This window comes from Microtus ochrogaster, unplaced genomic scaffold, assembly GCF_000317375.1.
Source record: "Microtus ochrogaster isolate Prairie Vole_2 unplaced genomic scaffold, MicOch1.0 UNK1, whole genome shotgun sequence".
In the NCBI taxonomy this organism is placed as follows: Eukaryota; Metazoa; Chordata; class Mammalia; order Rodentia; family Cricetidae; genus Microtus; species Microtus ochrogaster.
Window position 1 is genome coordinate 27,342,072 of NW_004949099.1, and position 15,772 is coordinate 27,357,843.

General features: G+C 49.9%; 2 protein-coding genes and 1 pseudogene across 8 annotated transcripts in view; 1 reads left to right on the top strand and 2 right to left on the bottom strand.

Moving 5' to 3' along the window:
* Rpusd3 (RNA pseudouridine synthase D3) overlaps positions 1 to 3,755 on the bottom strand; it is a 4,948-nt gene extending 1,193 nt beyond the window's left edge. The window contains exons 1-8 of one of the 5 annotated variants that reach the window (XM_005365006.3): positions 3,653 to 3,755; positions 3,237 to 3,376; positions 2,493 to 2,537; positions 2,307 to 2,406; positions 1,409 to 1,516; positions 1,246 to 1,330; positions 964 to 1,087; positions 505 to 644 (exon numbers count right to left, since the gene is read on the bottom strand). In XM_005365006.3, coding sequence (XP_005365063.1) covers positions 505 to 644; positions 964 to 1,087; positions 1,246 to 1,330; positions 1,409 to 1,516; positions 2,307 to 2,406; positions 2,493 to 2,537; positions 3,237 to 3,376; positions 3,653 to 3,753 — 843 coding nt within the window. In that variant the 5' untranslated portion in view covers positions 3,754 to 3,755. Of the gene's footprint in view, positions 1 to 504; positions 734 to 963; positions 1,088 to 1,245; positions 1,331 to 1,408; positions 1,517 to 2,306; positions 2,407 to 2,480; positions 2,538 to 3,236; positions 3,377 to 3,652 lie in introns of all 5 variants that reach the window. The other 4 variants (XM_026788039.1, XM_026788036.1, XM_026788038.1 and 1 more) reach the window with 4 other exon arrangements.
* Positions 3,756 to 9,010: 5,255 nt separating this feature from the next.
* On the top strand, positions 9,011 to 10,008 carry LOC101999207 (annotated as a pseudogene).
* A 1,284-nt stretch (positions 10,009 to 11,292) lies between these two features.
* Positions 11,293 to 15,772, bottom strand: part of Cidec (cell death inducing DFFA like effector c) — an 11,016-nt gene continuing 6,536 nt past the window's right edge. For all 3 annotated transcript variants that reach the window (XM_013352927.1, XM_013352926.1, XM_005365007.3), the window contains exons 4-6: positions 15,487 to 15,645; positions 15,214 to 15,404; positions 11,293 to 12,253 (exon numbers count right to left, since the gene is read on the bottom strand). In XM_013352927.1, the coding sequence (XP_013208381.1) occupies positions 12,091 to 12,253; positions 15,214 to 15,404; positions 15,487 to 15,645 (513 nt within the window). In that variant the 3' untranslated portion in view covers positions 11,293 to 12,090. The remainder of the gene's footprint in view (positions 12,254 to 15,213; positions 15,405 to 15,486; positions 15,646 to 15,772) is intronic.

The following is a 15,772-nucleotide window of genomic DNA, read 5'->3' on the forward strand; positions in this document are numbered from 1 at the left end:
CTGATGGGCCTCCCTGGTCTACTGCAAGTGCAGTCATTTTCTCTACAGTCAGGCACAGAGCTAAATTACATTTCAGCCTCTTTTGTGTTTACTGAAGCCATATGCTTGAGCCTCTGGTCAACGGGATGTGGGGAAAAGTACACAGACCTGGTCCACAAAAACTTCCATCTCCCCCTCTGGCCAGAAAGCAACAGCCCTTGTCTCCAAGTGGCTGCCTAGAGCCAAGCCCACTGCTACTGCACTTGTCTCCAAGTGGCTGCCTAGAGCCAAGCCCACTGCTACTGCACGCCCATTCACTGGACTTAACCCAAACAAGAAATGATACAGAAACACCCAGGATGGTGGACTTCAGGGCCTGTTAGAGATCAGCTACCCCCTCGCTGGGCTCATGGACAGAAGGAAGCCTGAGGGAGTATGGCACTGTCTGAGCCACACAGCTCCACAGAAGACAAGCCAGTCCCCCCCGCCCCCCAATGGAGCAGGCATAGGGGCCTGAGGACCTACCTGTGTCTGGGGTTTGGTGGTCGTGGCTGGCCACAGAAAGCGCTGGCCCAGAACAGTGCCCACTCGAGCAGCATAGGTGTGGTCCCCAAGCACCGGGCAGAGCTGCAGAGCCATGTGCACCTGCAGTTGACTGGGAAACACTGAAAGATGGGTGAGGAGCCAGCTGTTCTTCCTGACCAGGAAGGACTGTCCTCGTTCCCAGAGCCTATGGATCTGAGGTGACCGCTGCCTTCAGAGAGAGGCCCATGAGCAGATCAGGACAGTGACAGCTGGCATCCCACCACACCTGGGGAGTCAACCCTGCAGAGCGGAAGCCCCTGGATGCTAGACTGTGGGTGTGCACCGAGAAGTGCTGCCTCCCACTGAGCCCGCCCACACACCCTTGGGGTCCTCCAGATGCTCTCTGCCTGTTGCCAAGCTCCGCCTTCCTCACAGGCTTCATCTCCCCAGCAGACCCACCTGTCAGTGGCTGCAGCTGGACCAGGGCACAGCCACAGCCTGTGGCCATCACGTGAAAATGGCTGAGGGTCCTCTTGACACCTTCTAGGATGTCCTTTCGAGATGGGGATGCCACCGGGACCGCCTAGGGAACCGGCCAAGAATGGCTTAGCACACACCTGGGAGCCCCATCGAGCCCCCCTGCTGCCAGCTGACTTAGGACAGGGGACCAGCCACCCCATGTGCACAGTACAGACCCCTCTGTGGGGCAAAACCTGAAAGGGTTCCTCTCCTCTGACTCACAAGATTAATGCCATCCATGCGTTCCAGTTTCAGAGCCACGCTGACAGTCCCCTCAGAAGGCTCAGGGACGCCATCAGTGATGGCACTGAGAAAGAGAAAAGAGGTCTCAGAGCAGTCACCCGGGACTGGCCCTTGGCCCTGGGAGTCACCCCGCACCGCTCACCAGTAGGTGGCTGTGGGCCTCTGGCTTCTCCTCGAGTGAGCGAAGAACTTCTGCAGGCGGCTTGCTGTCTGGGGACAGCCGGAGAGGAGCACAAGCCCAGAGGCCTCCCTGGAAGAAGGGGACACGTCACATAAAGCCCCTGGGTCTCAAAACTGAGGGCCAGATGGCTGCTCTTGCAGAGACCTGCATTCGGCACCCACATGGTGGTTCACAACTACTGTAATGCCAGTTCCAGGAGATCTGATGCCCTCTTCTGGCCTCTTCGGGCACCAGGCATGCACTGTGGTGCACAGACATACCGGCAGGCTAAACACGCACACTACATAAAAACAAATCTTCGGTCTTTTTAAAGGAGACCTCCAAGGGGCTGGGGAGATGGCTCAGGAATTCAGAATGCTAGCTGCTCTTCCAGAGGACCCGGGTTCAATTCTCAGCACCCATATGGCAGCTCATGACCGTCTGAACTCCAGTTCCAGGGAATCTGAGACCCTCAGACATACATGCAGGTGAAACACCAATGCACATAAAATACAAAATTACAGCCGGGTGGTGGTGGCACATGCCTTTAATCCCAGTACTCGAGAGGCAGAGACAGGCGGATCTCTGTGAGCTTGAGGTCAGTTTGGTCTACAAGAATTATTTCTAGGACAGCTAGGGCTTTACACAGAGAAACCCTGTCTAAAAAACAAACAAAAAGGAACATCAGTTTAAGGCCAAACAGTAACGCCAGGGCTACAGTCCACACCTCCTTAAAAAACAACCCATAAGACCTTTTCTGTGCCCCGCCCCCCTGAAAACTCAGAGCCAATGCTGGAGGGTCTACCATGTGCCAAGTACCAGCATAGGACTTTTATATGCAGTGGGTGTAAAATAAATGCCCCAAACAATCAGAACTCACTTTCCAGGTGCTCGCACAACCTGGAGCTCCCGGTGTCCAAGCCCCAGGGCCTGGCTCAGCTGCGGCAGCACAGAAAGCAACGTCAGCTCCCCGGGTCTCCCTGAGAAGAGGGAGAGGACTCGTTGCCAGAGCGCCATCCATCCATCTCCTTCCCACCAACCTCTCCCTCCTTACCCGTGCCCATACCTGTCACAGGCAGACCCTGTGGCTTGCTCAGTGTCACCAGAGGTCCTGAAACATTCCATAGATGTCACCAAAAGCAGGGTAGCCTGTGTGTATGCAGTCTCAGGGGTTATAAGCTCCCAATCCCACTCCAAACTGAACTTCCTGCTCCCTGCACCCCAGGGCCTTTGCACTTGCTGTTCTGGGCTTTCATTCACACTGGCTGCCATGTCCCTTATATAATGCGTGTCCCTCCCATAGTCCTTGATGGTTTGGTTTGAGACAGGGGCTCAAACAGGCTGGCCTCAAACTCACATAACTAAGTCTGGTCTTGAACTCCTGATCCTCCTTGCCTCTAAGGCTCAAATCTAGAAAGACAGGTGTGATCACCACTCCCAGAAACAGCAGAGATCCATCATTTCTCACATCAGAACGCTTGATCTGTCAAGCCAGGAGCCATATTTTCCCCAGTACTATGTAGCCTCCTCGCTGCTACAAGAATTGAGAGGTTCAGAGAAATTGTTATTCCTCATGGCGCACAGCACGCAGCTTACAGGCCCCAGCTATAACCCCAAAGTTTGTTCTGACAGGAAACTAACGGCTGTTACTGCGGGTATCTGAACGCATGGGGCGGTGTGAAGGTTTCCTATGCCTGTCCCCACGATGCCGACTTAGGCTAGAAGGGGATGTGACTGCTGGCTGGGCTCCTGCAACTGCAAGGGTCAGACTCCAGGGGGTCGGAGGGTTAGGAGCAGTAGGCTCCCTCACCTTTCTGATCTACCACAGCTGCCTTCAGCACGTCAACCAGCTCTTCCACGCCCAGGTTCTCTGTCCGCAGAAGCCCCGGGAAGGGCTGGTCCTCCACTGGGTCCTTGCTCTTGTTGGAAGCTTGAGGTTGAGACCGACGCCTGAGAAACACGACAGAAACCGGTACCTCCTCCGCCCATCCTGCCCAGTGCAGCCTTTTCTTACAAAAGCCTCAGAACTCCCGGACTCGGCTGACAGTTGAGGTCCACATGCGCCCAAGACGACAGAAAAGGCATCAGATGCTCAGCGCGCCATGGATCTCGTGTCGGGTCACACAGCACAGTTGGGAGTAGAACCCATGCTCTGATCTGAATGCCGGACCTGCTCTCCCCTTGTCCTAGCCTCCCTCCTACACGGAAGTGGAGTGTTATAATCACCGGGCCTCGGTGCCGAAGCCTGCATCTCTCCGCCGTACGCCAGCCCCGAACCCGGGCCGCCAGGTCTCCGAAATCCAACGCCAAACACGCAAGGCGCCCATCCCCAGAGCAAGCACAGGCGCATGCGTGTCCACGGGACTGCCCACCAGGTGCATCCTCCGTGCGCAGATTGGTCAGGCAGGCTGTCAATCAGAGCACCGAGCAGGCGGAGCTCAGCAGAGGGACGCTCTGAGCTTTCCCTGGGATGAGGAAGGGAAAGTGCCGTTTTGAGCTCTGCTTTTTTTCTTTCTTTTTTTTTTTTTTGGGGGGGGGGGAACCGAGGCACGAGGCGGGGTGGTTTACTCGGGACAGAGGACGTTTCTTAGAACAGAAGGAGACCAGCTTGCAGATTGTCGTTTTAATTCTCGAGACCCTTAATCTGAAAACCACTCTTGTAAAGCACAGGAAGAAGGTGAAGCCCCACAGCCTTCCTGCCAGGACAGCTGCATAGAAATAGTCTGCCTCAAATGGTAGAGAGGTTATCTAGAATGCACAAGTTTCTGGGTTCGATCCCCAGCACCACACCAAGACCAAGATCACAGATACAGACTGAGTTGGAGACCAGTCTGGAATACATTAGGCCCTTCTATCAAAAGAAAAACAAGCTAGGCCGGGTGTGGGGGCAGAGGCAGGCTCTTACTGAGTTACATTCCCAGACCTCAAAGAGCTTTTTGAAGACTCCAGCACTAGACTTACTTTTGGCAGAGAAATCAGAGGGTTACAATAATCCCTCTCTCTTCCTCCATTTAGAGCACTGGTTCTCAACCTGCCAATCACGACCCCTTTGGGGGTCAAACGGCCCTTTCACAAGGGCCACCTAAGACCATCGGAAAATACAGGTATTTACATTATGATGATTCATAATAGTAGCAAAATTGTGGTTATGAAGTAGCAGCAAAATAATTTTATGGCTGGGGGTCCCCACAACATGAGGAACTGTATTAAAGGGTCACAGCATTAGGAAGGCTGAGAACCACTGATTTAGAGGCAGGTGCTGCCTCCACCACAGAACTCGGCCTAAATTGTATTGTGTCCTTTGCTGAGGCTTTATCTGGTTCTGGGATAGTAAATCTTCAAATTCATAATAGTGGTATTTGGAAGCTGAAGTAATTAGTACTAGATAAGATTATAAACTGGGGTTGATGGCACTTGCCTTTAATCCCAGCACTCAAGAGGCAGAGGCAGGTGGATCTCTGTGAGTTCAAGGCCAGTGGTCTACAGAGCAAGTTCCAGGACAGATTACAAAGCTACAGAGAAACCCTCCCAACCCTCCCCCTCCTAAAAAAAAGAAGAAAAAAAAGATCATGAAGGCATTGCTCCCGAAATAGCACTAACAACTTTCTAAGGAGAGAAAAGAGAACCTCTTCCTCAGTGTGGAACGGCTTCCTCCCTTTTGGGGTGCACCCTGGACATGCTAAGTAGATACTGGCTCCATGCTTGTGGACTCTGCAGCCTCTAGAACCATGACCCAGATAAACTGTGTGTGTATGATTTGTTTTATTTTTATTTATGTGTAAATGCCTGTGCATCTATGTAAGTGTATACCACATGTGTTGCAGGTTCCCTGAGAGACCACAAGAGGGCATCAGATCCTCCAGAGCTGGAGTTTTGGGCAATTGTGAGCTTTCATGTGGGTGCTGGGAACTGAACTCAGGTCCTCTGCAAGAGCAGCAAGTGCTCTCAACCACCAAGCGGTCTCTCCAACACCATATGTATGTTAAACATAGTATCAGTTTTCACAGTTTTGGGCTTGTTTGTTTTTTCAGTACTGCGGATGGATCCAGGGCTCCACACTTGCTAGGCAAGCACTCTAACACGGAGCTGCACCCTTGGTCTGGTTTCAGGTGTTGTGTTATAACAACAGAAACAGACAAATGTGGAAGGAGTGATGACATAGCTTGATTGAGAAGAGAAATACCCAGGCTACTTGCACAGCACATGGGGTTTATGAGGAGGCTTCCAGGCTCGGTTGGAACCTAAGAACTCTGACCTATTGAATGAGTGAACCAGTCAGAAAGAACGGGCTCTTGGGAGGTGATGGAACTGTGGGAGGTGGAACCTACTTGGAGGAAGTGGGTAGTTTGTTGTGGGTGGCTCTTCTTGGAGGCTACATCTTATGTTGGCTTCTTTCTATTTTAGTTCTATCAATTTCCTATCTATAATGCTATGAGCTACTCTACTACAACCTGATGTGGTATTCCCCCTCTGTATGCTGTGAATATGTTTTATTGTCATTGGTTAATAAAGAAGCTGTTTGGGCCAGTGGCTTAGCAGAATAGAGCAAAGCAGAAATTCCAAGCAGATGGAGGAGAAAAGAAGGCGGAGTCAGTGAGAGGCCATGTAGCTGCAGCAGGAGACAGATGTGCCGGAACCTTGCTGGCAGACCACAAGCCTCGTGGTAAAATATAAACTAATAGAAATGTGTTGATTTAAGATGTAAGAGCTAGCTAGAAATATGCTTAAGCTATTGGCCAAACAGTATTGCAAATGATATAGTTTGTGTGATTATTTCGGGTCTGTGGAGCCAGAAATGAACAAGCAGTCTCTGCCAACAACGACCTCCTCACCCAAAAGATTGCAACCTCTATTAGTCAAGATAGGGTCTTACTGTGTAGCGTTGGCTGGCCTGGAACTCACAGAGATCTGCCTTTTCTGCCTTTTGAGTGCTGGGAAAAAGGTGTGTGCCACCACCGCCTTTCCCAGAGGACTACTTTTAAGAGTGAGTTCTTTCCTGTAATATGGATTCCGGGGAACTACACTTGGCAGCAAGCACCTTTTCCTGATAAACTCTGTGGCCAGACCCTGTATGATTAATCTCTTCTTTTTTTAATTTCAATTTCCTGTTCATGAGTGTTTTGTCTGCATGTATGCAGACGTATGACCTGTGAGCTTGAGGCCTGAGGCCAGAACAGGGCATCAGATCCCCTGGAACTGGAGTTATAGGTGGTTGTAAGCCACTGTGTGGGTGCTGGGAAAGGAACCCAGTTCCCTGAAAGAAGCAGTGCTCTCAATTGCTGGGCCATCTCTTCAGACCCCTGCATGATTAATCTGAGACGTTTTGGTTCTATCTTGCCTTTGTTTTTTGAGACAAAGTCACACTACATAACCCCAACTGAAGCCGGGCGATGGTGGCGCACGCCTTTAATCCCAGCACTCGGGAGGCAGAGGCAAGAGGATCTCTGTGAGTTCGAGACCAGCCTGGTCTACAGAGCTAGTGCTAGGACAGGCTCCAAAGCCACAGAGAAACCCTGTCTCGAAAAACCAAAAAAAAAAAAAAAAAAAAAAAAACAAAAAAAAAAAAAAAAAAAAAAAACTGAATTAGAACCTGCTATGTAGACCAGGCTGGCTCAAATGTGTGTCAATCTTCCTGGCTCTGCTTCCTGAGTACTGTGGTTACAGGCATACACCTAAATCTATTATTTTTGATGAGGGGGGGGCTTGGTGGTGCTGTTGTACATATATAGAGATCAGTGGACAGCTTCTGGGAGTCCATTCTCTCCTTTCACCAATGGGTTCTAGTGACTGAATTCAGGTTGTCTTGACAGCAAGCACCTTTTTCTGCTATATCTTGATTTTTTTAAAAAAATGATTTCTTATTGTTGGGCCTGGGAATACAACTCGGTGGTGGTAGAGTGCTTGCCCAATGTGTGTTAGATTCTTGACTCAAACTCCTGGGACTAGGTCTCGTAGACCATGCTGGCCTCGAACTCACAGAGATCTGCCTGCCTCTGCCTCCCAAGTGCTGGGATTAAAGGCTTCTGCCACCATCACCCGGCTTCAAAATTAATGTTTTTAAAACCAACTTTAAAAGAATATATCTGGGCATGGTGGCACACAGCACTAATCCTAGCGATCAAGAGACAGAGGCAGGCAGATCTCTTGAATTTGAGGTCACCCTACTCTACAAGTTCCAAGACAGCCAGGTCTACAGGTCTGTGCTATATGCACAACACAGGAAGGGCTGGTGGGTGACAAACTTGGCAAAAAGGATATTTAAAAAAGCAAGTGGTTTCACCTTGTCTGACATCACTTAGAGTGTGTGACTACTCTGTCTCAGACTATGGGTATTCCCGAAGCCTCCTGGGAGGTCTCCTGTGTAACTCAGAAGCAGCTTGAGCAAGGATTTAGGACAGACTAGGCAAAGTGCACAGCTGTGATCCCAGCACTGGAGAGGTGGAGGCTGAAGGATCGGGAGTCCACAGTCACCCTTGGCTACATAAAACTGGAGGTCAGCCTGGGCTATATGAGACTGTCTGAAATATTTATGTATAAGGGACAGTGAGATGGCTCAGCCAGAAAGGAGGACTGAAGCCAAGTCTGACACCTGACTCTGATCTCCAATAGCCACATGGTGGGGGGAGAGAATCAGCTCCACAAGTTGTCCTTTGACCTCTTGACTTGTGCTATGGCATGTGCATGCCAGTATATGTCCAAAAACAGAAAAAAAAAAACAAAACAAAAATAAAACAAAAACAAAGTATGTGTGTTTTTTTTGTGTTTTTATTTTCATTTATTCATTAAAATAGGAGACAGACAGACAGACAGACAGACAGACAGACAGACTAGCCAAAGGCTGTTTCGTGGCCCACTCAGCTAAGCAGAGGTCGCCTCTGCCAACACTGTCTAGCCCCAGGAAAGGCCGTCTCCCCACTTGGACCCCTGCAGGGCTCTCCAGAGGTTATAGATCCTTTACTCTTTGAGGTCTCCCTCCCTGCCCCATGCCCCATGGCAGACTGCCCTCTCTTGTTACCTTCCCACAGACAGCTACCTTCATTCCAGTGGGCTCTGAGCTCCTGGAAGAAAAGGAGGAGCCAAACGTTGCCTGCGCTGAGGGCTCAGTGCCAGGTGGCTGCCCCAGTCAGCAGCTGAACTTGTGAAACTCAAGCCCAGGAGAAGAGGCCAGGGACAAACACCAGCTTGCATCAGCCCCTCTGGCTCAGTTACAACCTTGCAGCAGGTGTGGACAGGCTAGTGCTTCAGCAAGGGAAACCGGATTGAGGTAAACCAGCCCTCCAGAAGGCCGAGCCCTGGAGCCAGCCTGCCTCCAGCCAGGTCCACAACCGTGAGAGGACCTAAAATAGAAAGTGCTCTTGACCCGTCCTTGGCTGCTCCGCTCTTCTCAGATTTGGCTCCAGGCACGAGGTAGCTGCCAGCAGCGGCTTTCCAGACAAGCTTGAGTAACTTGGCCCTTGGCCTTAGTGTTTTCTAAATCCAAATAGGTTTTATAGGGAGGATTGTGAAATTATATTAGCTTTGGATCTGAGAGCCAGGCTTCAGCCTGGCTTCCTACAGGTCTAGTCAGTTACCCGGCACTGAAAAATGGGTCTTCTTTTCCGAGCAGTCACCAAGATGCTGAAGAGGAGCAGAAGTGTACCAACCTGCTGGATCGTTGGTGAACAAGCTGATGTGAAAGACTCAATGCATTTGTAAGCCTCCTCAACCCTAAGACATTACACACACTCTCTCTTGGAAACGGGACAGTTGCCCCCCACACACACATGCTGGACTGCTCATCCTCCTGTGTCCTTGTGAATAATCTTCAAACATAACTCCATTCTGGGAATTGAGGCAAATACAACCCACAGATGTTGACTCAGTTCCTGATGTATTGATTTAGTCACTGGACCAAGGTCAAGGAGGCCACAGATGCTTCCCTTATCTCACCCGATCGATCACACAGCTATTCTCCTGCCCTGGAATAGACCAATCACTGCTAGTAACCCTTTGAATAAGCCAATCCAATAAGTTGGAAAACAACCTACAGGTTCCCCCCTTGTGTCTGTGGCTTTTTGCTTTAAAAGATGAACTGTAACAGCTATTGGTTGTCCTTCATATCCCGAACCTGAAGGGCCCTGTCATGAGAGAATAAAAATCCTCTTGCTTTTGCATCAATTGTGGCTGTGTGAGTGGTGTCTGGAGCAACTCCTCCCTGATGTTTGGACTTCTAGTCCAACAGATGCAGGCCCCAGAGATGGAGCCTGAACCATGGCCTGTGGTGGAAGCAGTACTCGCTACTCAAGCGCCCAAGAAAGGCCAAGAAGGAGGCGCCACCCATGGGGAAGCCAGTAAAGACCCACTTGGGGGACATGATCCTCCTGCCTGAGATGGTAGGGAGCATGGTGGGCGTGTACAACGTCAAGACCTTCAACCAGGTGGAAATCAAACCGCAGACAATCGGCTGCTACCCTGGTGCGTACTCCAGCACCTACAAGCCCCTGAAGCACAGCCTGTGTGGTATGGGTGCCACCTACTCCTCCAGCTTCATCCCCCTCGAGCAGCTGTGGCCCATAAATGGGGCTCACTCTGAGAAGACCTGACTCCTCCTCCTCAGAGCTCTCTGGTTTGTTTTTGCAGTGCCTGGGGTCAGTCACTGTGCCAGGCTGGGGACTCATCTTGCAATCCTGAGGGTGGAAGTGTTGACCATGAACAGGGAACTGTGTGCAAGCTGGCATAGGCATAAATCACCCCGTAGACGTACCAGGACCCTTCAACTTGGACATGTAAAATACACCCGGCGGTGGTGGCACAAGCCTTTAATCCCAGCACTCCGGAGGCAGAGACAGGTGGATCTCTGTGAGTTCGAGGTCAGCCTGGTCTATAGAGCAAGTTCCAGGAAAGTTCCAAAGCTACAGAGAAACCCAGTCTTAAAAAACAAACAAACAAACAAACAAAAATAATAAAAAACAACAACTGGGAATCAAAAGAGTGGTTTGATTCACCTTACAGAAACTGGCACGTACCTGGATTACATGGTCTGCCTAAACACCAAATGTCAGGCCTCAAACACCAACTGCAGATTTTTTTTAAATGTTTATTTATTTATTATGTATACAATATTCTGTCTGTGTGCATGTCTGCAGGCCAGAAGAGGGCACCAGACCTCTTTACAGATGGTTGTGAGCCACCATGTGGTTGCCGGGAATTAAACTCAGGACCTTTGGAAGAGCAGGCAATGCTCTTAACCACTGAGCCATCTCTCCAGCCCCACAACTGCAGATTTTTATTTTAACATTTATCTATTTATTTATTGTGTCTCACCTATTTATTTATTGTGTCAGGACCTTATGTATTAAGAAGGAACTGGGCTGGGGATGTGGTGCAGCTGGCAGAGCATTTGCCTAGCCTGCTGGAAGCCCTGGGTTCTGGGTTCAAGCCTCCAGTGCCGCATAAGTTAAACATGGTGCTTCACACACTTGTAATGCGATCACTTGGGAGGTGGAAGCAAGTGAATCAGAAGCTCAGGGTCCTCCTCCACACATAACACATTGGGAGCCAGCCTGGGTTACATGAGACTCTGTATCAGGAAGAGCAAACAGGGTCACTGATACAGTCATCCTATAAAAGCAATTGCTGTACAAGCCAGACAACCTGAGTTCAGTCCCTGAGACCCAGAGTGGAATGAAAGTTGACCTCTGACCTCCACACCTGCACCATGGTAGTAGCATACCAGCACATACGCTTGCACACATGCGTGTGCCCACTCACACACACACACACACACACACACACACACACACACACACACATGCACCAATAATGATAAATGTTGTACTTCTTGGCAAATGGTTTCACACAAAGAACACAGGCAAAGATGGGGTTTCAGCATAAATAATTTACTTTAGACTCTAATAGCATACATAGTAGTGGGGAATGAGAACAAGAGGAGGAACTGTGGGACTTTCCCTGGGGAACACAATCTCTATCACATGACAGACGAAGCCCCGATTCCATCCAAGTCCGGCTTGGTGAACCGGTGAGTTTACTAGGTTCTTACAGGAGGGGCCTGAGTGACTCAAAACCATCTGCATGACCCCAAAGTCCCTCCCTTACACAGATAAGGTCCTCCTAAAATCTGTATCAATGTCATCCTGGCTTTAGTTAACCTTCTACTTCTTACAAACTCTAGCAACCCCCCAAGGCCATGTGCACCTGCAGGGCAGGAGGGAGTGATGGCTGGGACTCCTGGTGAGAGGATGTCCCCCTCCTTTTCTCCTTCCCGCACCATAACCACAGGTCCCGTTGTCACTGTGGCGTTCTGTTCATTTTGTTGTCTTGATTGAGGTCAAAGTATTCTGGAGGCCACCATAGCAATGTCTGCTGCATGGTGAGCACGGTCAAGGCAGAAGGGGACACCAGAGAGGGAGTGGTAAGTAGGGGCGGCATGTGAAGACAAGGTGGCACACTTTGTGCCAGGGACGCATGCTGGTCCCCTAAGCTACCTGAGACAGGAAGGTAGGAAGTGGGCCAAGCCAGGAAGTTCTCCTGTGACCAGACACCCAGGGTCCAGCCCTTCCTGTTGTGCTGTGAGTGAGGTGTTGGTAGGTGAGAAGCTCTCCAGATACCAGGCTTGCGTGGGCCCCCCAGTCATTGGCTGGAGAGGCCTCTGAGGACTTGGGTCTTCACTGCAGCATCTTCAGACAGGCGGGGAGGAGGGAGGGGGTCTTGGTCTTGGAAGGCTGTTCCTCCTCAGTGGCATCCAGGAACTGCTGCATGTAGCTGGAGGTGCCAAGCAGCATGTGGCCTGTGGCCTGCATGCTGAAGAGGGCCCAGCGGAGCATTTCCCTGGGAGAGAGCAAGGCATTCAGGTCAGACATGGAGAACACTCTCCATCCTATCTCCCCAAATATCCTGCCTCAGTCTCCTGAAGGCTGTTGCAGCTATGTGCCCCCACACCTAACTTTCATGATTTTGTTTTGTTTTGATTTGGCTCTGTTTGAGATAGAATCTGGAGATAAAGCCCATGTAGCCTTAAAGCAGTAATCTTCCTGCCTCGTCTTCCCATGTGCTGGGTTTGCAGACATGCCCCACCATACTGGGCTCAAGTTAGCCTTCTCCCTTAGGGGGATCTCAGTATTACTGAAGCGAACAACTAAAACCCTTCCAAGTACAGACAGGGACCCCGACCCGGCTCATAGCCAGCCATCCCCTCTCACATAGTCCCGGCTCTTCTCCTGCTTTTTCCCATGCTAACTTGAGTTCTCAAAACAAAGTTTTTATTTTCTTGTAATAATATTTTGGTTTTCTTTCCTGTGGTGCTGGGGATGGAAGCCAGGGCTTTATTTGTGCACCAGCAGCTGATCTGCCACAGAGCTATGTCCCCATCCCATATTTTTTAAGCCACTCTGGGCCAGCCAGATTAACTTACATAATACACTTCTGCCCTTTGTGATACTGTTTCCTAGACTTGATAGTCTTTCCAGGTCAGTGTTCAGGATGCTAGCCACAGGCTCCCATGCCTGATGTTATCATACACTAAGAATAGAACTTGGACCAGACAGGGCTGAACACTGATTCAGAGGGGTTTGTGTTGTAAACTAATTTGGTAGAGTGCTTGTCTTTGATGAACAAAGCCCCCGGTTTATCCCCAGCACCGCAATCACCCGGTGTGGTTATACAGGTCTGTAACTTAGGACTCCCTAGCACTATGCAGATAGAAGCAGGTGGATCAGAAGTTCGAAGTCATCCACAGCTACATAGCAAGTGGGAGGCCAGCCTGGGACACATGAGACACGTATTTGAGGGGGGAAAAAAGCTTTAAACTACTTTAGTTCTGAGGTTCTGGGGTTCTGAGCCCCAGCTTCGAGCATGTAAAATGGGGTATGAGTTTGAAACTAATGTGAAGCATTCAGCCTGTGGTCTGATGGACAGGAAGCAGGAAAAGCCCTCAAGAGCAGTGGCTGAACCCAAGTTCTCCCATGGCTGTTTACAAGGGCTCAGTGAGGGTCACTAGCAGTTGCTGATCTCACGAACAATAAGGAAGAGGAAATACTGCTGGGTGGTGGTGGAGGTGCACGCCTTTAATCCCAGCACTCGGGAGGTAGAGGCAGGAGGATCTCTGTGAGTTCGAGGCCAGCCTGTTCTACAAAGAGAGTTTCAGGACAGACAGAGCTATTACACACAGAAACCCTATCTCAAAAAACAAACTAAAAAAGAAAAAAGAAAAAGGAAGAAAGAAAGAAAAAGAAACGCTCCTGCCTAGTGTTAACCTTGTCTTCTCAGAGCCGTCAAGATGGCTCACTACAGGCACTTGTGGCTGCCAACCCCAGCAATCTGGGTTCTATCTCACGGTGGAAGAAGAGGACCACCTCTAAAAATCTGTCCCCTCATGGCCACACTCAGGCCATATGGAAGCTCTGGGCCAGTGAACTCAGATACACACATACACACACACACACACAAACACACACACACTAAAATGGATGTAATCTTTTAAAGATAAATAACCTGTCTTCTCATGTCATGGCAGGCATATACTCATACACATTCATATACACACATCAAATACATAAAGTTTTTAAAATTAACTCCTATTAACCTTCATTCAGTATGTGGATTTATGTTTTGGGTTGGTTCGAAGGGAGTAGAAATATACTTAGAACTATAAGCAGCTCACATAAAACATATTTTAGGGGTTGGAGAGATGGCTTTGTGGTTAAAAGTATGTAGAGGACTCAATAGGCTCCCAGCATCCCGACAGGAGGCTCACAAACACCTGCATCACTGGCTGCAGGGGACCAGATGCTCATGATCGCAGCGGGTATCTGCATTCACATGCACAACCCCCCCCCCAACACACACACACATTAAAAATAAAATACTTCAGGGGTTGGAGAAATGGCTCAGTGGTTAAGAGCACCGACTGCTCTTCCAGAGGACCCAGATTCAATTCCCAGCACCCACATGACAGCTCACAACTGTCTGTAATTCCAAGATCTGACACTCTCACACATACAGGCAGGCAAAACACCAATACACATAAAATAAATAATTTTGGGGGGATTTTTTTCGAGACAGGGTTTCTCTGTGGCTTTGGAGCCTGTCCTGGAACTAGCTCTTGTGGACCAGGCTGGCCTCGAACTCACAGAGATCTGACTGCCTCTGCCTCCTGAGTGCTGGGATTAAAGGTGTGCGCCACCACCGCCTGGCTCTCCCTGTCTTTCTATTTCTACGAGGTATTTAGGATAGATCAACAGAGGGACAGAAAGTAGACTAAAGGTCAGCAGGCTCTCCGGAGAGAACCGGGAGCGATTATTTACTGAGTACACACACCCTCTGCTGCCCGGTGCAAAGGTTCTGGAAACCAAGACGATGCTTACACAACACGGCCGGTTACTTTGTACTGCCAAGCAAGACACTTAAAGTGGCCTCAGCAGAAAAATTTTGGAAGTGAAGATTTTAGCACATTTTTTTTGAGACAAGGTCTCATTGTGTAGCCCCAGCTGGAACTTGATATATAGACCAGGCTAGCCTAAAATTCGCAGAAATCAGCCTGCCTCTGCCTCCCTAGTGCTGAGATTAAAAGTGTGTACCACCACAGCCTGGCCCTAAGAAGTAATCTTAAAATACCTTCTGCCACCCTAATGTAAACCAAGTCTCTTAGATAAGCCCCTTCACAGATGTGACTGTCTTTCTTTGTTAGCCCAGTGTTGCTCCAGCCCCTGAGAGAGTTCAGCTCTGGGCAGACAGGTAGGTTCTGGTTAGCTTCTCTCCCGCCCTGTCCCCGGCTCTTCCGGTCCACTCACTTCACGATGCGCTTGGCCCTGTAGCAGTGCAGGTCATAGGAAAGCGAGTATGTGTCATAGAGGGTCGCCTTCACGTTCAGGCAGCCGATGAAGTCCTGAGGGTTCAGCTTGTACAGGTCGAACGTTACGCGGGCCACATCGATCTTCTTAGTCGGCTTCTGGGAATCGGATAGCTGGGGTCTCTTCTTGCGCTGCAAGACAAGCCCATGTTAGCTCACATCTGGGACTCCTCCCACGCTCCCAACAATCACCCCTGCCTGGGGAGACGGTCACCTGCTCTGATTGGGGCTTCCACTTCTGCCCCTTCTGCAAGACCATGAACACGGTATCTCTTGCGAGGGCTTGGAAATATTCTTCTGTCTCCACAATCGTACCATCTTCCTCCAGCACGAGGGAGAAGGGCTTGTGTTTAAGTTTCAAGATATCCTGGACCTGGAAAAGAAGGCTGGTGACATTTCTACCATCCCTATGGAGTCTCAGAGTTGGGGGGCGAAGGCCCTCATTAAAGGACCTCAGCTGCCAGTGAGAGAGAGAGAGAGAGAGAGAGAGAGAGAGAGAG